This window comes from Xiphophorus maculatus, chromosome 17, assembly GCF_002775205.1.
Source record: "Xiphophorus maculatus strain JP 163 A chromosome 17, X_maculatus-5.0-male, whole genome shotgun sequence".
Lineage (NCBI taxonomy): Eukaryota > Metazoa > Chordata > Actinopteri > Cyprinodontiformes > Poeciliidae > Xiphophorus > Xiphophorus maculatus.
The window spans coordinates 4,085,848-4,109,188 of NC_036459.1; the positions used below are offsets into that span (position 1 = coordinate 4,085,848).

Sequence of the window (23,341 nt, forward strand, 5' to 3'; positions counted from 1 at the left end):
GTCAGTTATGTTTGTTTGTGCAGCCAGTTTGTTTACATTTTTTGCCTGAGTTCAGTTTTGTTTCTTTGACCTCTTTTATGAGCTCAGTTTATCTTTTGTTATTTAGAATCTTTGGGTTAAAATAAAAACCCTATTTTTCTAATATGTCCTGTGACTCCTCCTGTTTTTAACTCGGTCCATCACACAGACAAATGAAGAAAAAACAACAACGAACCGATAGAAAAAACACATGGATTTAATTTACTTAACAGTGTACAAAACATGACTTAGGTAGGTGTTGCTCACAATTTCACTTACAGATTAATGTTCAAAGGACTTTATAAACATAAACAAGACAAATGATTACAATAAGTCTCTTTACCAAAAATATATTACTGTGAAGCAAAACCACCCAGAGTGTGTGTTTCAAATGGACAAAGTGACCTGTCAGTTCAACCAAAATGATATCTTAAAATTAATTAAAACACAGCTATACCTACAGACACTAAAGATCAAAATGAAACTTAAAAACAATTTTGTTTACTTCCTGTTAGACGTACATTTGGACATATTTGGAAAGGTTGATACATCCTGGGGAAAACTTACAGCATATGTATTTTTTCATATTTACATACAGCAGAAAGGCACAGCTCATAAAAAGTAAAAGGTAAATAGAAAGACGTGTTTTAAGGTGAAATCCTGATAAAAATTCAGCAGGTCATTCTGTTTTTTTTACCCCTACCTTAAAAATCTTTGTTAAATATAAGTTGTTTTCATATATGTACATGATAGACTCATTTTAAAGCACAGATCTTTATTCTTTATTGTGCAAACAGATTTGCCTGCTCATACTTTATTCTCAGTATATAGCCAGAATCTAAATCTGTGTTCACATACAGGAAATGCGCATGCTTCCATCAACATGTAGAATAAGCACTTATTTCTGCAAAGTTCAGCTGAGTTTTGTTTGCTTTTTTTCCCCCTTTTGCGTTTCTAACTTCTCTTAAAAACAATGAACCCAAATTTACTTCAAACTGCTTCTGGTCTCAAGATTACCCATGAGTATTTGACACACTTTGCTGCCTTCTTGTGGAGGGAGTGTGAATGATCTATGGTTGTGATTTTATACTATTAAGCTGTATTTGAAATAATTTGTTAGATCAGAATGAATTGCACAAGGACCTCTGTAGCACTTCAATTTTAAAGGCCTGTTTAGCCATAGCAGCATCAATAAGAAACTACATATTTGAGACTGGAAAAGTGTTAAACAACCCATCTACACCTAATATCGCTAATTTGCATATTAACCTTTATGATACATTAATATCTATTATTTGTTCTGATCCCAAATAGAGTTTCCCTACTTAAGTTAGTTTCTCCTGAACATCAAACACATTATTTTTCCAGCGCTACAGGGTTACATTTGGAGGCTTTAGTTTTTAACGCCATGTGTTCACAATTCGCGTAAAATGTCCACACGGTTTGCAGTCTCCAGATGAACACGTAGAGTCTGCTTCCAAAGAAGTCCACTTGAGGTGATTTGTGTGCAAACCTGTCTTGTTCTTTTAGAGTCGTGTTTGTAAAAAAGAGGAACGTTTTCTGGCATCAGGAAACAAGCGCAGCGCGGGAGAGGCAGAGGAGAAGGAGAGGGCCTGAGAGACGTAGAAAAGATGCGCCGCCACAGTCATTAGCATTCTCCTGGAAGAACAAAACAGACAAAATGTTGCGTTTCAGTCATTGTGTTCCTTCACATTAAAATGACCTAACAGACATAAAGAGAATATGTCAGTACATGTAGGTGTATTCAGTCTACTTTTGAGATCTTTTTACCTGAGCTCTACAATTTTAAAGACATGGCAGCAATTAGGGTAATTTTTAATTTTTTTTAAGCTAATCAAAGATAATGACTGATTTAACCAGGAGACAACTGGCCAATTAGATTTTCACACAGGTCCAGGCTTTTCAGAATGCCTGGACCTGTGTGAACTTGACAATTGCATTTTGTATAATTTAAGTTTTCAAAATTCAAAAACAGAACACACGTGTATGTGGACACTTGATAAATTTCTGCATTAAATAAAGTGAAAACTATGTTGAATGATAACTTACTCTACATGTAATATTGTGCAGCAGTACTTGCTCGACAGTGAGGAATCTGACCTGTGGGTGATAGGAGTGGCAGGACTCAGGACGTCTCCGGATCTTCTGGGACCTCATCCTGTCGCACTTAACTGATGCGTTATGTGCAATGTGGCTAAGAAAAATATGATAAAATGACAACAAAAGCTTCAAACTTCAGAGATATGTGAGACATTATTATACTAATAGGTTCTTCTGGGGAAGGACTGAAATAAGGCGCAAACTTATTACAATTTACACTTTTGGTAGTTTGGGGCTGACTAGTTTTCAGGCAAGAATGCTGTATTTTAAATTTTTTTATTTTATTTTATGACATAAAATCACACAGTCAAAGGATATATTTGACTTCTTTGGGCTCCAAGGTGATGGGTGGGTACTGTCTGGAGCAGTCACAGTCTCCTTGTACCACCAACATCAGCAGGTTGCTTTCAGGTATTTGTTGAACTACAAACATTCTGAGGCAGATAAAAAGTACAAAGTAGAAAATAAACAAAATGTCGAACGAACTCCATAGAACACATGAGTGGTAAATGTATAGTAATACAGAAAACATGTTAATACGCCTGAATGAACTTAACATACAGAGCATTGCAAAAGTATCTTTAACCTTTGAACTTTTTCATATTTTTTCACATCGCAAGAACAAACCTAAATATATTGATGTGCAAAGCTGGTAGGGACATACCCCAAAGGATTTGATGCTTTAAATGCAGGAAAATATGGTTCTATCAAGAGCTGACCCTGCAGGGAGACATACAAATCAATGTCACATTTTTCTTATTTTTATATCTAAGGACTGTTGAAAAGTATAAATATTCTCCTCCTTCCGATCATATGTCACTTTTGACTCCTTGTAATTGTCCTTGCCTGTGTGCTTGGTTGCCTTAATAGGAAGTAGGTTATTGTTCCTCTAACTTTATAATAATTTATGCAACGTGGGGAGTTTTCCATTATCACTCCCTGAAAGGAAACCAGACCCACCACTGTTTTCCTAGTCTGTCAAGATGGAGAAAAAAAGAAAGAAAAAGAAAATCACGTATTTTTTCCTTCCACTACTTTTTGTTGCCTCATCATATAAAATCTTAATCAAGATTTTAGGTTTGTGTTGAAATGTGACAAAATATGAACAACGGTCATGGATACTTTTGCATAAGATTGTATAATGTAAAGGCTATAACTTGGTTGTGTGATACCACTGTTGTCCACATGAGGGCACTCCCACTCAGTTTGTCTTACAAACCGTTTTCTCTTTTTCAACCAATTTACCTCCCACCGTTTTGAATCATTGTCTCAGTCTCTCCATCTTGTCATTCAACCCTGTTGTCTCTATTTTAAAACTCTCATTCACTTTTACTTTCTTCTATTTTTCATATGCCTCTCACTCTTTCACATATCTCTCCTCAACACCCCCCACCTCATCTAATTTTGATCCCCTCTACTTCTTTCTCTCCTCTGACACTCTTGTATAAATAGACGCCGATCTCAGTGAGCAGAGCGGAGGAAAGCTGTAGAAAATGGATTTTAGGAAGACACTTTAATATGACCGGTCCAGGGCTTACAGAAGACTGCGCTGCCATGTGTGTGTGCATGTCCATACACGGCTGTGTGCTTACTTCTGGCACCGTCCGCACTTAATAATGCTGTTGGTCTCCTTGACTGACGGCTCGTAAATGAAGCTTGGGTACTCGGTGTCACATGGCTGCAAGATGTTCCATTTTTTCTTGGGAACATAAGCTAATAGAGACATAGAAAAAAGGGGGTCATTTCTTGATTAGTTGGAAGCGCATGCGTGATCGATGGGCTGAAAGCTCAAACTTTTAGGTTATTACTGCCGCTCAGATGGAAGCATGCTTCGAACAAACCGAATGTACAAGATGAGATGATTTGAAACCAACAAAGAAGAGCTATGATGGCTGATTAAATTGTACATGTCTGGTTGGGATTCTGCTTAACTGCTCAGAAATTCCATTAGCTGAGATAAAAGTCTACGCTCGGGTCTTGTTTTGAAGGATTTGGCAGCTGCGTCTGCTCCCACTTGAAAGCCTTATGTAATCTGACACACTAAATTTAATTCTACTTGGAAAGTCTCACAAACAGCACATCACACATGAAACACAAAGGTCTGCAGAGCAGCCCTCTGAAACACCTGAAAGCAGGTACTCACAGCGACTGAAGGATGATTTAGCTGGATGGATGAATGGATGGATGGATGGATGGATGGATGGATGGATGGATGGATGGATGGATGGATGGATGGATGATGGTAAAGATGAGAGGGTCGGTGACGGAGTGAAGTGTAGTTATATGGAGGGCGAAGGTTTGATACATGAAAACAAGTGACAAGAAATGAAAGCTGTTATTATATGAGAATCAATTGAAGACACGTGTCATCCAGTTGCAATCAAATATGTAGATGGACTCTGCAGCCGGTCAGTTGGGTTTACCGAAATTATTTCTACTTGCTAAGTGTCAGGATAATGAGGAAAATGTCTTAGAGGATTTCTTTTTAACTTCCATCTAGCTAATAGTTACTCATGTTCCATTGGGAGCTTAAGTAGCAGCTGTGTGCTTGGGATTACTCATGTTGTTTTCTTCTGAATGCAGTGAAGAGAGAAACATTCTTAAAAGCCTTCCAGTAATACAGACCAAACTGAAGCTACATTTTACTCTTGAGTCTATAATATCCCATTTATCACCTATTGTTATAATGGTAATTTCCTTTTAAAGCGGCATTACTAACATTAGCACATTTCCTCACAGTAATTATTAAACTGTTAATTGTTTTATTTCTAGTAACTAACGCTTTAAATAGCTTGGAAATGTCAAGATGGCTTAGTTAGCTTCTGATATGTTAATTTACAACATTTGAGGGAAATGGAGTCCAACCTGTGCACCTCAAACACACAACTACCAAAATATCAGGAAGAAAATTGTGAGCCTCCTTAAGTCTGTTTCATCTTGTTCAATTTTCTTAATTAAAAAACATTTAACCTCTATATTTTGTTTCATTTCTGTCAAATTTACTGTCATTGAGAAAAAAATACATCACTTTTTTAATCATCGAGTATAAATCTAGTTTTAACTGTATTTCTCTAAAACGCTCTATTTCACCTTGCAGTTATGATGAAGATGAAGTGGGTATTTTGAGTGGAATGCAAATAGTAGCAACATGACAATGTTTGTTAAGCTCATCCATACTAAACATACAAAACAGTTAACATTGGAGATATGGTCTGTCCTTAAGGTTGTGTAAGACATACAGAAAGAAAGTATGGCAGGAATATATGGAAACTGAACCAATTTTCAGGTCAGCGTAAGCTCACCGTCAGCAAAATGCTCTGAGTGCCAGAAGCTACAGAAATTGAACTCCAGTAGAAACCTTAAAGAGGAAAGACAGAGCAGATGGAGAACTCAGAAACTGGGAAACGTTTTAACATGGAAATGATAAATATGACTTCGTGGCACATTGCTGGTACATGCTTTAAAAGGTGAGTTATTCAAACTAAAATAAAAGACTTTTCGAAAGGAATTATGTTGTGGTTGAAGAGAAATCTATAAGTCACAAAAGTGCAACAGTATTTTTAGGCTTGAAGAAGTGAATCTGATTTCTGTGTTGCTAACCAATAAACAAACTTTGCAGTGCGTTGACGGTTGAGAGCAGCCAATACTGTTGCCTCTAGCAACACTTACAGTAGGACATTAGAGAGGAACCACTTGAAGGTTGAAGCCAAAGCATAGAATGACTGTAGAGAGAGGAAAAAAATGACGTTTAGTGTAAAAGTGACTGGATTCTTGTTTGAAACATATTAATGAAGCCTGGTGTCACTGAACTTACGCTGAGAAGTGGGCGAGCGCTGCTGACAGAGTGAGGGTTGGTCTTACACATGGCCTGGTAGTCAAACAACGAGACCCTGGAGGAACATAAGCATAACATGCAAACACAGTTTTGATCTCTCAGCATCTTTTAGAGTCTTTTATTGATTCCCTGACAGTCTCCAGGCACCAAGTAGCACTGCTAACTGCAAGGAAAGCCAACAAAAAAAAAGTCAGACGTTGAAAAAGAAAACAACCCAGTGGATTGCTTTTATTTTTTTCTTGCAAGGACCAAAAATGTTACAACTGATACCTGATCTCTGATCATGTAAACATCTGACCTGATGTTAGGGTCTGCCTTTTGTAGGAGAGTCTTAATAATCCATAATTAAGAACATGTAAGTATTTTCTATTTTTTTATAGTTAATTTGTAAAATAAACTTGACAATAAGGTGTTTCTAGTGAAGAAAAAGATTACGGAAATGTATCAATACTGTAAAATCTTCTAGGTAAGATGTATACACATTCATATAGACAAAACCCAACTAAATGGAATTACACAATTTCTGTACGTGCATTGCATTGTTTGATAATTAGACTTGGTGTAATTATACAGGTAACACGACTGTCTCATCAACCAGGCAGTCAGCAGATCGGTTCCAGTCCGTACCTCTTAAACATGCCCATTTGGATCAATGTGGTCATCACCGATCCGTCGGTTTCACCAAAGAACCTTCCTGCCTGTCCGGAGAGACGGACAGAAGAAAAGCAAACTATTACTATTAAATAAATTCATGTAATCATAATAATCTGACAGTAGGATTGCAAATGTTTATGCCTCACCGTGAACTATATGATTAATACTCTCTTCATGAATAGGTTTTTTAATAAAGCCTTACAAATACTGCCAGCTGGCTTTGTACCAAGCAATTTAAAATCCTAATGTCTTTAGGTCTTATTAACTTGCCATAATTATTACATCAATTACTGTAGACATTTTAAATTAAGACTGAACTCTGTAATAATTGTAGGTATAAAAATGAAATGGATCTTGTTCAAATGTCCAGAACTGATTTCTATCATGTAGAAATAAACATATTAGACGTAAGACAGTCCTAAACTCCAACCTCTTCAGAGCTCACTTCTGCAACTATCAAATTGAAACTATGATTTTTTTTTTTTATCTAATGCTTGTAAAACAAAAGGAAAATATTTTTTATTACAAATTGACCACTTGCCTTGTCCCTGAGGGAGAGAAGCATCCCCACAGTATTATGCTGACACTACAACCATGTGACAGTGTCTGGGTAAGGATAATAAGAACTATTACTTTGCTGCCTAAAAAGTTAAATTATGTTCTGACCAGAGCATCTCTCTCCGCAAGTGGACATTTACTAGTTAAATGACTGGTGTCTGTTTAAAGGGAGACAGATATGAACACATGCTGCTTTTCAGATTTTGATATGTTAGTAATTTTGGAAATCATGTTTGATTTTTGTTCCAACACTGTGTTGCTGTATCACATGAAATCCCAGTAAAATACATTGAAGTTTGAGGTTGTAACATGACAAATTAACACTTTCATAAGGGCTTCCAACAGCAGCGTCGAGGAAAAAGGAAAACTACCGACCATGCTTACCTTTCTAAAAAAAAAGATGCAGGCAGTTTTTTGGCACAATTCTGCAAATTGTCTTCTCTTTTTCAGAGTGGTGACAACTAACGGATTCAAAAGCTCTCAAACCCTCAAAGTACGACTCTAAAAGCCCGTTAATGTGTCAACTTACATCACTGCGCCGTTTAGAAATTAGGACAAAACCATTATTGTCAATCACGTAGCACTCAATGTCCTGATACAAGAGACAAGAGACAGAAAAACTAATTACTTTTGACAAAGACAACAAAGATATATTCCAAACAAATGTTATTAAATCTTTCACAAAAAGATTAAGAAACTTTTGTGCTTTAGCCACTCCATACAGCAGATACGCAAACTAATTAAGAGTTTTCTGCCCTGAAAAATATTCATGTAATCTTCCTAAGTCATATAACTAGTAGACAGGGAGGAATATGTACTCACAAAGCTGTCACAGCGAAGAGGACAAACCCCCTCTATGGAGGAGCACTAAAGAAAACAAACAGAATCTGCTGTAATTTCAGGCAGCAGATAAATTTCAGTAACAAAACTCATGAATGCGCTGATGTAGGAGTGCAATCTATATGCATAAGTGAGAGAATGGTGTGCCTGTGTTTAACGAGGACATCTTTTAAACACATGCTTCTGTGTGTGTATTTCTTCGAAGGCGCTAGGCTCGAACGGGTCGACAAGTGTCTGAGTATGTGTGAGAGAAGAAAAAAAGTGTCTGCCTTGGTGAGAAATTGTTAATTTTTGCAAGATGCGACAGGAATGTCTACCTGAGATCGACTGCTGAGCGTCTCGTTTGCGAGTCGCAGCTTATTTTGTTTCTGTGTGGATGTGTGCCGTCTGTTTTATTAATGTTGTGAAGCCGAGTTCACAGAGCTCAGCGGGAAACTGTTGATTTGGTTCTGTAGGGGGGAAAAAGGGAGACTGCTGCCGTGGAAAATTATGCGCATACTTACGTCTGTGTCATTCGGCTGAGAAGAAGCAAAGAAGAAATGGAAGGAGAGAAAATGACATTAGATCAGTTAATGATGCTGTAAATCAAAGCAATAAATAGACTGTCAATGCTTCTGTTTACTGTTGAAAGAAATAAATGAGATGTCGCATGTCCTGCATAAAACAACCTTTTATTTTCACCGTTTGACAATAAATCAGACTTAAATTTCTTGCTTTAGGTCAGATAGGCTACCAACATAATGAGACTGTATTCTAGTTTACATAATAAGATTATTATACCTCTAAACAATTTAGGAAAGCCCAGATGATAATGCCAAGTCTTTGTAGACTTCTGATTGATATATGCTGATTAACAACTACTGCACCTGAAAAGACACCCTTCCTTGTGTAACATCATGGAAAATACAAAAATGTATTTTGTTTAATCCTCTCAAGTCTGTGATTACTCCTGTTGCTGACGCACCTTTTCCTAACACACGTTTTCCTTCCACTCAACTTTCTATGCTTTTCTATGATCAATCAGCTACTTTAGCAATGACCTTTTGTGAGTTACCCTCCTTATGGAGGGTGTCAAGACTGGCTTCTGCACATCTGCCATGCCATCATTTTTTAATATGACTGTGTAGGGCATAGTGTGACCATTACATAGACTTTATGCATTTAAAATACATTTAAAAATGATCTTATGTAACATTCTAATACACCGAGACACTGAATTTTGTGTTTTTACTGTAAAAATTACAAGAAATATGCTTGAAAGATTTCACTCTACATACAGCTTTCTGGAATGAATAAAATATATTTAACTTTTTCACAATATTTAATCTTTTCAGCGGTACCTGTAGTTAATAATGGTTGCTATGAAAGTCTGCGTAACATAACATGAAATCATGGAATGTTGCTATTACATCACTAATGGGATTTTTACCCATCAGTTGTGTTGATTTTGTAACAGTATTAAACACAGGCTGTTTACATGACATTTTAGTATTTTAGTCCTCAATGTGACATTAATATCCAGCATGTTGGGTTCAAACTGTTCAGAAATTGTATTAAATCAGTCGGAAGGCATTATGGAAGTGTAGTTTTTATTTTACAGCATTGTGTAAAAAAAATAAATGAGTTTATTTTTGATGTCTTCCAAAACCATCAACATGTAGGGAATAAATGTACTCTAATAAAAGGTTGGTTTCTAAAAAATATTACTTTTACATGTTTTGACATATACCAGAGATGTTCATAAATATTTAAATCAATATAGCAGCTAAGAGTGGCTGAAAGTAGCCTATGTCCCTACAGTATGATTATAATAACAATAATAATAATAAAGCAAAAATATAGCTTAAAACTTTTCTTTCAAGAGGGAAGTTTGTTCTTTTTCTCCGTTATTGATCTGCTCATATGTCAAAAAAGCACTAAATGGTTACATCTCATGTCTTGAGCACAATGTGTGGGTTGGCGTCTATGGACAGTATGTCTTTGGAATCATGGTCAGGTCAAACAGAGCATGTCGAACTGTGAATGAAACAATTTATCATCCTTTTCAGTCCCATTACAGCCGAATGTCAGTCTTTTTCTCGGCCTCCCATCGCTGCCTCCTGGGACGGGGAACAATTCAGTGGACTGAGAGGAATGGCGGCGTGTCCCCCCCTACAACACAGGCAAATGGTGAGGCTTGATGGGAGACTAAATTAAAAGGAAATGGACTGTCTCATCCAATTAATTAAAGGGGAATTAAAGGATCAGTGTAAACACACTCGGTTCCAGTTTTATTTCTATCAATATTCACAGTGTAATGTTATGGAGAATTTCAAAGTGGCTTTTGATTGTGACGGCATAAAGTTCATTAATGTATTGGAAATAATAATAATAATATGCAGGAAATCTTAATGACTCATAAACATAATCGACATTCTGCCATAAATTTTCAGATTTACTATTAGATGTCCAAGTCTGCAGTGGTCACAAACACAAAGACGAGTTTTTGCAAGTAATAATATCCTTGCAATGTTTGCTAAAATTATGGCATGTTGCATGTTTTAGTGATATTATGTAGCCCCAACAATTATCTTTAAATAATACACTTTTTGCATCAATTATGTCAAAATATCTATATTATCTTGACAACCCTGCTACAGTTGAGACATACAGTACAGATCAAAAGTTTGGACACACTTTCTCATTGACTTCAATGAGAAAGTGTGTCCAAACTTTTGGTCTGTACTGTATGTCCCATGATTCCAGGTTTAATTGCAGCCAAGAAAGATGCAATAAAAAATTGACTAAGAGGGGAAGAGCACAGACAAAAATCTAATTTTGGGGGTGGGGGGTTTAATTGTAAAATTGCTAATTTTTTCCCCACTTAATGATCATGTGCTATTTTTTTTATTAGTATGTGACAAAGCATTACAACAAAATACATAACATTTTGTTTTAATATTAAAAAAGTTAAATATTTGAGAAGATAGGAATACTCTCCTTTCAGCCTGATAATTGCTATAAATTGGGACTGACCACATGTGCAGGAGCTAGCGTAATCCCTGATGGAGCAAGAGCAACATCACTGCGCGCACCTATGCGTTTACACACATGGACACTGGTCTAACAAGCACATGCAGTGAGTGTACAAGCCTTTTGAAAGTACATGACAAGATAAAATGATTACGTAAGCTGGCTTAGGGAGGATGAGAGGATGGAAGAGAGGAAACGGGTGAAAATGAATATATGAAGGAAACTGACTAAAAGAGGAAAATTGTGGAAAATGTGGAAGAAAGGGGAAAAAAAATTATGAAGAATTGTGACATATTCTTTTATCAGACAAACCGAGTAAAAAATAAGAATACTACATTACATCACAAACAAAGTGTGTGAAGATGGACGTAATGGATACTTTGGCACAGATGGTAGAGCATATGCTCACTGTTAATCTGACACATATTAACACGAACAGACACACATCTCTAACACACACCAATGCACCCCAACAGAAACACGCATACCCTGACACACAAACAGAAACGTACCCACACACAGAGCCTCACTGCTGGAGCTATCCATCACCTAATGGCTAGCCAGAAGCTCTAAATGGCCTTTTAACTGCTGTCATTTACAGCCATGGGAGCAGAGGAGAGGGAGCAAACCATCAAACACCTGCTACTGCAAAAAGTGTTACGGCAAATTAGGTAAGTTCTCCCGGTTCTCCTGGAGGTGTGGAAGGTTACTCACATCTTTCATTTACGGCTATTTCTGCAACTCCCAGCAGAGCTTGAATCGCACTAAACAGTTTCCATGATGGAATCTAATCTGTACATATGCTCCAGTAGCCGTGGTAAGCACTTATTTATCGGTGAAAGCAGTGAGATGAAGCACTACATTAGGCTAAACGAGATCTACATGTTTTAATTATCAACTAATGAGGTAGAAATAACTATTTTAATGGACTAGTAAATAATTTGATTGGATCTTTTAATAAGTAAAAATAATAATGGATTTATATATCATAGACTTAGTGGACTTTTTAGTGGAAAATTTATGATCTAACTGAACAACATTGTTTTAAACCAGGATACCAAAACAATAATCAACATCTGGAACTTCTTGGGGACTAAATTACATGTTAATTAATGTTAATTCTCATATTAAGCATAAATGTATTCATTTTTTCCCTCATTCTTTACCATAATTAACCGATATGATTTATTTTTCCCAATTCCTCCAGCCATAGTCTGGCCTGACTTGTAGAATCACTTTAATTGAACCTGCCTGACAATTTGAAATAGAGTCAGCCTCAAAGTTGCGTTTAATATTTGAAGCAACAAAATAGGGGGTTGGAATTTAACTATGTTTGTATTGCACAAACACTCTTCAATAAAAGCAATTAACGTTACAATAAAAAGTTGTCATTAAAGCCAGGACAATAAACTCTACCTTCAATATTATACAAGGGGAAAAACTAAATTACCACTGGAAAAAAAGCAATAAAGTTAAGATTTAAAGGTTTAATTTGACAACAGAGCAAGGAAACTCCAGAGGTCTAGAAATTGCTTCATTCCTTTCAAAAACTGATAGTCATTCTCTCAAACTGGTCTGCTTAAATTTAGTTTAAAAACTCTGCACTTTAAATGATATTTGTACAAAGAGTGATGCTGCTTTTTAAAAATAAAATTAATGAATAGAACTCTTTCTTCAGCTGGTTTATGGAGATATAAGGGAAGGCAATGAAAACTGCATCAAACCTGACAAGAATTTCTTGTAAAATTTTGTTTTGCCAAAAATGGCTCATAAAAGCTTAATAATCCACACTAGTATAAGCCCTCCAAAATATACGTTTTTGAGAAAATAAAACAGAAAAAAAAAAAACAACAACTATAGAGATGTTCAAATCTACTGTTATGAATGAGCAAATTATACTTTTTGGCAAGTCTATATTTAGACATTTCGATATTGAATAATAATTCTAAAAAAATACAAAGAAATTCCTGTAATATCATTAAAATATAAAAACTTACAAAAATACCCTTTAAAACTCACTAGAATAAATAAACGCAACTAGTTTTCACCACATTAAATGTATGTAAAGGACATAAAATATACTAGTCTGGTGCTTTCTAATTGCTAAAATATCTGAAAAGAAGATACAATGAGCAACAGGCTTCATGAAGAAGGGATGCCTGTATGTCTAAACTTTAAATAATCAGGTAAATCTAAAATATGACAGGAATGGTGGATGAGTTGAAGGCCTTAGTATATCTGATCTGATTGGTGCCAGGTCCAAAATATTACTGACAATGTACCATCTGAATGGTCTTACCTGTGCAGCGATGGTCCTAAATTTGGATTCAAGCACCTCCAGAGTCATCTGAACCCCAACAGCTGTCAAGATACAAAAAAAAAAGAAAGACACCAAAAATAACACAGGTCAGTTTTGCATAATTACAGAAGCAAATCTTCACAGACAGACATTAACATAGGCAGCTGCAGCCTTAAATTACTAATAAATTAAAAAAAATATTTAAGAGGTTAGGAAGGTTGACATGGAGTTAAACTCACACATGATGCATATGTGAGGTCAAAATTGTGCTTGAAGTTGTCAGGGATGAATACAGGACACAACGATTCGATGCTTTTTCAGATCCAGGTTAAAACTTAATACCCAAAATCAAACCAAACAAACAACAACAACAAAAAACAACAGTGAATCAGCCCTTTTTGATTCTGTGTGACAAAGTCTAAGACTAATGATGAAACTGATATATTAATAAATGTAAGAAGGATTTTGGACATTTATGGTTTGTATTTCAGAAAACTGAATAATGCTTAAAACACTCAACCCTTTACATGCCCAGACCCTAAAACAGATAAAAGTATATTCAATATGTACCGTTAGGTTAGATAATACCTGCTATTACTCGGCACCCAGAAAAAGCAAATTAAAGTTTTTAGTCAGGCACTTCAGAAAGAGAACATTAATAGCATTATTAATGCCCCAGCTCTCAGGTTGGATGAGGAGAAGATGTCTTTTAGTGGAGATCAGCCCTGAAGTCAGAACTCAACTTATGAAAATCCTTTTTACAGTCACTGGCCTTCAGAGCCTCCACAGCACTGTAAAAAAAAAAAAAAAATCCTATTCTTAGCCAGAATGTGTTTGAGTGCATGTGTATATCCAACGCCTCCACTACGCAGCCCTCTCAGTCATAAAATGCAGAGAATTAGTGTCCGTTTGAACATGTCCCACGCACGCGCAGGAATATACACACAAGGGCGAAGCGATTGCTTATGTCAGCTTAGGGTTATACGTCTGTCAGCATTTCAGTCAGCCTGGTAATAAGGGAAAAAAAAGAAAAGAAGAAGCTGTAATTGCATAAGTTCCCAGTAGACACATATTGTATATACCACCCACGCATATACACAGGAAAATACACATAACGCTGCGTGAAAAGATATGACTCTTCGTATTAGCATCAGAGACTCAGCGTTTTCCTCCCAGTGTGCCCTGGGTAGCCACTTAAAACCTCTCTGCTGATTACAATACACAAAGCTCACATCTACCTCCCCTTACAGACATATACTGTTTGGAAATTTACAGTACACATCCCACAAGCTTAGTAACACCGATTCAACACTTTTAGGACATTAAGGTATATACAGTAATCTGCAAAATCACTTTTGAGAGCATCATTTAACCTAATACGTGCATTACTTTGGAGACATTTTAAACCCTCTAATGGCTTCATTCTATACTTACAAGAAACTTTTTCAATCACCAAGGTTGACTTTATCAGACTTCTTCAGACTTTCTCAGTTTTTGTTAGACGTTGGCGTCTTCCATGCCTTGCGAAACGATCACGTCTCCTGAACTTTTGCACATGTTGTCATGTTACAATCATAAACTTCAATGTCTCTACCAGTTTTGTATATCTGGAGACAAAAACTGTCCATTTCCTCATGTAAAATAGCTCAACTTCAGTCAGATTGGAAGAGGAAGAGTATATGTAAACATCAGTTTTCTAACAAATTAAGGTCTGGACTTTAACCAGGTCATTCAAAAACATGGATGTGCTTTTATTTTAACAAATCCATCGTAGCCTAGTGTTTAACTCCATGCAAGTTCTTAACAACTCAGATAAGCTTCCCTGTCCCTGCTGAAAAAAAGCATTCCCACAACACTGACTTCCTACAGTACAGATGGTGTGTTATTTTTTTTGATAATATGTAATCTCACTATTCTGCAAAGGCCAAATATCAGGAATGTAAGAGTTGACTTGACTCTACAAACAGTCTGGTACAACATAGAAACGACACGAGTAGCTTATGGCAAACATGAACTCAAGGAAGACTAATGGCTTTCTTAAAAGAAAAAATACTAAGAGGTTGTTAATGTATGAAAACATCTCTAAAGTACAATATGATAAAAGATGAACATACATAAAAAAAGCACCAAAGGCTTTTTTCCTTTTGTGCTTTCTCTTGCAGCATTAGTACAACCTTTCAAAACCAAACCCTTTTTCAGGCATTACTCACGATTCTTTTATAGTCACCAAGCATTTAAATGAAAAGCTGTAGGAGGCAGATTTGCCCTGAAAACATCACTTTAAATATATTTTTGTTAATGCCACTAGGTGATGAGTTTTAGACCTGTTATAGTAGAACCACATGTAGATTTCATTTTAGAAATGAGGCAACAGGTTCTATTGTAAGATGTGTAGTTTGGCTTGTCTTTTCCTGGTTTCTCCCTTCTGTCATTCTTTTCTTCAATCTTTTGAAAAGCACGGCTGTAATCTGCCTACAGTCAGTCATAAACAGGAAACGGTGTTTGATTGGAGGGATGTTTTGTCTGAGGTTGTTTATCTTTTCCTGAAGGGTTAAAAATTGCTTTTTTGCCTATAGGAATAAAACATTTGCAAGTCATTAAAAGCAAAAGGTTCACATTTGGTCTGTTGTTTTCGTCACCACTGCAAAAAATGAAAGAGTAAGATTTTTTTTGAATCCGTCCACCTCCATGGTGACGTTGACCCTGAAGTCAACCCCCTCCACTGTAATCTTAAATTAATTGTTCAAAAGGCCATTAAAGAGGGCAGCAGTAATCTGCCGTCTTTCCTCCTTTGAGTTAGAGGCTGATAGGTCAAATCTAATTAAAGCTAACGCTCTGATCACCTATCATGGATGTGTGTGCGCTGCAGTACTTAAAGCTCTTTCAGGTAAATATAAGTGTGTGCTTTTAAATGCGCTAATATTGCTTTCAGGTTAGTCTGCAAGGACCTTGAGAGAGAAAATGTGTGTGCTTGTAAGCATATTTTGTATACTTCCACTCTGAGGCACAATAAGCGAGAGCTGCCAATCACAACTGAGAATATTTTTAATAGAAAATGAGCTAATAATAAAAAATAAATGCAAATCTTTGGAGAACAGAGCTGGAGTTAATTGGCTATTTCACTAGTGAGATAGTGACAGGAGAAACAAAGGCATGTAAATATTGAACAATGTGCTAAAAGGAAAAACAATGGTTTTAGTAAGACTAGACAACTAAAGGCTGACCCTCGATGTATTTTTCTTCAGGACAAATTTACCCCTCAAAAATGTGGATACTTGTGCTGTCAATGCATTATAAATACAATCAGTCAGGTGAGATATAAAAGAAACTCTGAAAAAAAACACAAAAAAACCCACAACTGTTTCTAGATACCAGGATCTTTAAAGAAATCTCAATTTAACTCATGAAATTTGTTTATCGTAAGACAAGATTCTGTTGAATTTGAATCAGGTTTCAACGTCTTCAAGAACTGAATTAATGCCTCCCTTTTCACTGCAACTCAAGGATTTGTTGTCTATTTAACTGCATCATCTTTTACAATATAACCACTTCGTAGTCTAGAGTTGGGAAGAGATGGACCCCTTTTCCTCCACACAGTAAATCATGTTATATAATTAATAATCACAAAATTGATCCATTGCATAAAAGCCTAAATTCTTGTCATTAGACTGACTCACCATCGTAACTGTAAACCAACCCAACTCTGTTTTGGGGTAAGCAGAGTTGGGTATTTTTAGATGTAACTAGATTTTTTTTATATAAGCTTGACAGTGAAGAATGGAGCAAGAGATATGAAGGTTGTTTCAATCTGCAGCTTGCATTTCATCCTACACACTGATCCTCTGACATTCACCCAATGTCCACAATCAGGGCATCCGTGCAGCATGGAAGCCAAAAACGAGTGCTATTTCATGTTCACACATCTTTTGACTTCATTAAACATGTTTGTGTGTGTGTATATATGTGTGTGTAGTGCTGAGATTGCACAGAAGGTCAATTTGTGTCAAATGACTGGTGTATGGAGCGGGTGTTGTTGTATAGCCCTGAATACAGATTAAATATATAGAAACACACACAATAGGAGTCAATAAACACAGGGGAACAGAAAATAAACACACCGAGGTGGAGGTCAGTGCATTCACATATCCCACACACTATAAACAGCAGCATGTATTTAGGGTAGATGTGTGAGGTTGATAGTGTGACACAAAAGTGTTCCTACTCCTTGAGCTTGAACACATTTTTTAACTTTACAACAACAAATGCCAATGTATTTTATTGGGGTAGCGCATGTTACCCCAACAAGAAAGAAAGAAAGAAATGATCTATAGTTTAAATATCTTTTTAGAAAAATAATCTGCAAAGTGTGGTGAGGATTTGTATTCACCCTGATTTACTCTAATACCCCAAAATAAGTTTAATCTAAACTTATATTTCAAGCTTTAAATATCTTACAAAGCACTGTTCGATCCATTCATTTGAAAATTCTTACCTAGACTGTCATGACATAAACATGAAAATTAATCGCAGAGACAACCAAGGGACCCATAAAGCGGCAGAGATTCACAACCGATGTGGAAGAATCTGTGAACAAATTTACCCAGACATTTACCCAGAGCTACAATGAGACATTTTAGATTGGCCCAGCCAAAGTTCAGACCTAGATCCTTCTGAGAACCTGAGGTTAGATGTGGAACAGTGATAGAGACATCTCTCAAAAGGAGGAAATGTCAGAGGGGCTAAATACAAATGGAACCCACACCTTTCACTTGGTTGTTGTGCAATAATTTGAAAATCATATCATCTTTTCCTTTGGCTTTCTAATTTTGCTGTATTTAGTCTATCACATAAAATCCTATGAAATTAAATTCCAGTTTGAGGCTGTGACATAAAATGAGTGAAAGGCACTGCATAGCAAAGATGGAGGTAAAGAGAAAATACGACTGCAAGCCATTATCTGCAGGAAGGTCAATGAAGCACTGATATTGTAATCACAGCAACAGATTAACTGATGGATTAGTCAGGTCAAATAGGTGAGAGAAGAACCAAGACGGATGAAACTGATAAAAAGCAAAGAGATAAAACAAGATAAATTAATTTTACTGATGTTATGATCTGGATGCTTTTTATTCATATTCAATGTGGGCTTTATTGGTAAAGTGGGGGAGATCAAATGTTCCTGCATGAGTTTCCATCACAGAAAACACCAACTTGTCATGTTTTGACTTTTGTCTTTGTTTTGCATGCAGACTAAAAAAAGGAGTAAATGTTAGAAATGAAAGGCCAGGAGACCGATGTCTGATAGGTAAGATGACTTTCGCTTACATGAAATGACCACATTTATTTTGATGTATCCACAGAGTAAATACATCAAGTGGAAAAAGTCATACAGCTTTTCTAGAATAAAACTCAATGCAGTATCTCTGCGTCTAATCTTCATAAACACAGGTAATTGCAGAACTATAATAGATGAGCTTAAACATTGCATACATTGTTTTATTTCATAAAATAATCTAAATAATTTTGAATATCCGTCCAAGTAAAATTTTACTGAAAAAAGTAAAACAAATAAATAAAAATTAAAAAAGACAAAACAAAATACATTTAATGAAGATTCTTGTTCAGAAGAACTACCTTGAGATAATAAAGTTCGTCTTGCTACAGTGACAATTTAAATATGTTATTTTGATAATGTTTTTTTTTTGTTAAATATGTCTTCATTTTTATATATAAAACTTGCTTTCTTTTGGAATTATTAAAAACCTCAGAAATGAACAAAAGCAAGAAGAAAATGCTTTCTTTTTTCATATAAAACAGGACAAAAAGTCCTAATTTTGAGTTTACCAAACTGAATCATATGGCAACAAATGCCATATAATTACAATTATAATGAAATAATCTGAATGTAAGGTGCACCTCTTTATGTCCTGGTTGTGCATAATTTTGTCTGCTAAAACAATAAGCAGGGTAAATTTTCCCAACAGTAAACAGCTTTTTAACAATATCATAGGTGGATACTTTACTTTTATGTTATGGATCATTAATGCATCATTTTAAGAGAGAAAAAAAAGCTACGGTAGAAAGAAAATGACCACTATAAACTAGTTAAGACTTTACTTTTGAGATTAAAAAAACTGCCTTAGTAGAACCCCTAGTCTAAGTATTCCACTTCTAGCTAAGCTCTATGCCTATTTTGAGACAGAAAAAAAAAGACTTTCAGAAAAGATGCTTTGAAAAGCTTGTTAGGCTCGCTTGAAATCCTAAAAAAAGTGAGTGTGTTCTGTTTGAAGTGACTGTGGGCAAGAAGATTACTGTTTATCTCAGCAGATGTCATTGCATCTTCTCCTACAATGTCTCACTCTTCTCTGTTTGTTTGCTCTGTGGCACACACACAACCCAACGCATCAAAACTGTCAACGAGATGGTCGGACTGAAACAAACGTGCGCGGATGATAAGCTTTCTGGGTTACAAATGCCATTTGTGCTCTGTTTTCGTCTGTCAGGCTCAAAAACACATAATTACAGTTTGTAGCAGCAAATGTCATCAGAATAAGAAGATAGAAGAAGCAGTTCAGAGCACTGTTTCTTTTCTCTACTCCTGAGTACAATTAAACCTTCAGACTTTCTTTCTTTGTACCTTCTTCTTCAAGGTTTCTAAAGGTTCTGCAAGTTTTTAGCGACTTGCTTTCATGAAGTGATAATGCTCCAGCAATTACGCAGGTTACCATGGAAAAAGGGACATTTTATGAGGACAAAAACAGTATGGTTTAGTAAAACCAGAGGAGATTAGAACAAAGCATAATGCGGTAAAGTGGCTCAGTCAAAGTCTAAACGTCAATCAAGCTTACAACCTGTAAATCTTCAAATGTTTCAGTCTAGGGGGCCACACGTTTTTGATTGTAATTAATAAAAAAATATATTTTAATAGGGTTGCATACTCGTCTGTGCTGCCGTAGCTCATAAAACACCAATAAAATACAATAAAGCTTGTAGGAGAAACACGAAAACATACATAAGATAAAATATCCACTATGTCAAATTCATGGTTCTTTGAAAATGTGCGACTATTACATGGAAAAGGAGCAGAACATGTATATACCAAGCACAGACAGACTCACCTTTTAATCATTTGACATCAAACAAACAATTAAGCGCAACCTTTCAACCTCAAAAGTTGCAGAAGACCACACACATTGTGCAAATGCTCACAAACGTCAAAGGAGTTGACAGAGGCTGCACTGACATCATGTTACCAAAGCAACAGGCAGGAGTGAGGGGATTGGACAAAAATGATGATGACTCAACCTCCCTCCCTTGTCTTCCTCTGTCTCACCATGCTCTCCTCTTCTTCATAGGCAAGTCTCTCACTTTATCTTTTCGGACATCGAGGATGCAAACCGAGACACGTGCCCAGGCACAGGCATGAAGTAGTTATAAAATGAAAGTGTAGACTGTAATCTTTCTACAGAATGGACTGTGGTGAACTCAGATTTCCAGAATAAAATCATCTGTATGAGGGCTGCTTCTTTTCTTTGTGGAATCCAAAAGTCGTGTTAAGGATGAATCTGTGGCGAGCAGAAGTGCAGTGGCACAGGAACAGAGCTGAAAGAGTTAAAATGATGGCCTGTTTCTTATAAATGGAAATAAATGCTGTTGACATTCAGTCTATGTGTGGACCTTTTAAGTCAGCACAGCCTACCTCAAGTTAACCTAGTTTCCAAGCCCTCTTGAGTGGCCCTGTTGGAGGCGCACTCACTAAATCATTCATAGTGGAGAGACGAAGAAAAAAAAAAACAACCAACTTGGTCCTGCGTGTCTGTGTGAGGGATAAAACCACAAATTTAGAATGTGGTATACTTCCTTTATTCTCAGTCAAGGAAGATGGTAATCTATATATCAGAATTATTTTGTCAAAGAGCCAACAGGATTTTAGTTTAGGACATTCTGGAATGATTTGGTGAGAAATCCAATGACTGACTGAATATTTAATAATGTAAATGGAGAAAGAATTTGCCAGTCATTGTGTATCTTTTAAATTTGTGATGAACCTTCTTGCTTTAAGTGACTTACCTGAATTGCACAAAGAGCAATCTAAAAAAAATCTCAATATCTAGTTGCTCAACAATGACGCAGCTTTATAGTGGATTCAATAAAACAACAAATAATTTTTAAAGGACAGATTTAATAAAGCACCCTGTCCAGATGATTAATGACTGCTTGGGATGAAAATAAAAAATTTAAATCTAGCAACACTCAGGTAGATACCTACCTAACTTAAACTCTCGCAGTAAGTCCATCTTTAATTAGTACAAGATTTAAAATACAGACACATATGCTGAATTTGAGATGTATATAAGACATTTCCCACATTATTTTCAATATTACACCTTTTTTTCCCAGTCAGAATTCCCAAGTTTCTGCTTTTATCTTGAATGGTTACCATTTGATTTGAAAATATTTCAGGTAAAAAGATTGCACATGTGTTAAAAATCACCCTTGCATGACAGGATGCTTCTCTCATTTGCTCCCAGTTACTCCCCGTCCCTCCCCTAGCCTGACTAGCAACTACTTTCTTTGTTTCTCTGGGAAATGCCTCTTAACTATTTATTTGGCTGTTATGAATTTTATCGCCTTTCTAAAGACAGTATGAAATCGCCAGATTTCTGTGGGTTTGTAAACTTGCGCTATTTTCTGTCATGATGCTGGGAAAAGGGAAAACGGTCTTAAACTGATCTGCTTTTGGTAGCATATTCAAGCTGCTGTTGCCTTTACTTATCAGGTTTAGATTTCTCAACATTAGGCCACTGTGACTGAGAAGGAGTTTAAAAAATTGTCCTGTTGCTGTGGAGGATGCAACATGTTTGGAGGTGAATGAGCTACTCCGAATTTTAATGGTAATAAACAACTGCAAAAAGTGTTGGTTGGTCTTGAACTAATTTTGGAAAGCCTATGGATTTTGGGTGAACTATTGTATGTTTTTCTATCCAAACATACTGTAAGTATCATCAACACTTAATTGTGCAAAGGATTGGGATGGGGGACTGATGAGGGATGGTGCTATTCCTTCAGAGATTAGACCAGAGGGATGCATTTTTGAATGAAGCCTCTGCAGCAATAAACCTAAAGTGTAAACCAATGAACAGTGAGTAGCTTGAATCCACTTGGCAATTAAGGGAAATTGTAGCCTGAGGCTAAGGCATTGATTAAAGGTGCACTACATTCAAGGAGTTAAGTCTCATTCTAATCCATGAATTTGTCCATCAAATAATTTGAGCTATGCAATATAATTCAGATATATAAAGAGGGGATGAAAGTATTTAAACATATATGTATTTTCACTTAAGAAACTATTGTTGGCTATTTGGAATATAGAGATGTTCACTCACCATGATGGCAATTCATAAAAACGTGACAGAAGTGCAGAGTGGTTCAAGCAACTCTTAGGTTGGAGTACCATATATAAAACCCTCCTGTGTGTGTGTGCATGTGTGTAAAAAGATAGATGACTTGGAGCAACTTCCCTACACAGGAACCTATGGTAGTTGATACAAGTGTGTCTGGCCAGACCTGGTGTTAATACGATGCCTTGGGTCAATTCATCTTCACTGACATCCAATAGCAGAGTAAATTACAGAGCAAAGTAGGTGTATAGTTGAGTAAAGAGATAGAGATAAAGGAAGAGGAGCTTTTCTGAAGGGAGAGAAAAACAAAGAGGAGGTGACTCTCTTTTAACGAAAGAATGTTTGTAAATTTATATGCCATCAATATTGTTGGCAACTGAAGGCAAGGACTGCGGGGATTTAATCAAGGAGAGCAATAAACCGCTATCCCTGAATGTATTAAATATAAAACAGAAATGTTGGGTAATATAATGGATGGCAATTAGAAAAGTTAAAAATAAGCTCTTTTGCTTTAGATGATTGGTACAAATGTTTTTCCATCACATAGTTCCTGCATCAGCGATGGAACAGAGCTGGCTTTAAAAACTGCCTTGGCAGGAAGTC

The 23,341-nt window shown here is 36.2% G+C and overlaps 1 protein-coding gene across 3 annotated transcripts in view; it reads right to left on the minus strand.

Annotated features, from left to right (window-relative positions):
- Nucleotides 1–217: 217 nt before the first annotated feature.
- cacna2d4 (calcium voltage-gated channel auxiliary subunit alpha2delta 4) overlaps nt 218–23,341 on the minus strand; it is a 79,845-nt gene continuing 56,721 nt past the window's right edge. For 2 of the 3 annotated variants that reach the window (XM_023350113.1, XM_023350114.1), the window contains 12 exons: nt 13,338–13,399; nt 8,530–8,544; nt 8,009–8,053; nt 7,716–7,778; nt 6,602–6,672; nt 5,954–6,029; nt 5,809–5,861; nt 5,442–5,497; nt 3,732–3,852; nt 2,458–2,573; nt 2,140–2,222; nt 218–1,677 (listed from right to left, as the gene is read on the minus strand). In XM_023350113.1, coding sequence (XP_023205881.1) covers nt 1,585–1,677; nt 2,140–2,222; nt 2,458–2,573; nt 3,732–3,852; nt 5,442–5,497; nt 5,809–5,861; nt 5,954–6,029; nt 6,602–6,672; nt 7,716–7,778; nt 8,009–8,053; nt 8,530–8,544; nt 13,338–13,399 — 854 coding nt within the window. In that variant the 3' untranslated portion in view covers nt 218–1,584. Of the gene's footprint in view, nt 1,678–2,139; nt 2,223–2,457; nt 2,574–2,803; nt 2,860–3,731; nt 3,853–5,441; nt 5,498–5,808; nt 5,862–5,953; nt 6,030–6,601; nt 6,673–7,715; nt 7,779–8,008; nt 8,054–8,529; nt 8,545–13,337; nt 13,400–23,341 lie in introns of those variants that run through there. The other variant, XM_023350115.1, reaches the window with a different exon arrangement.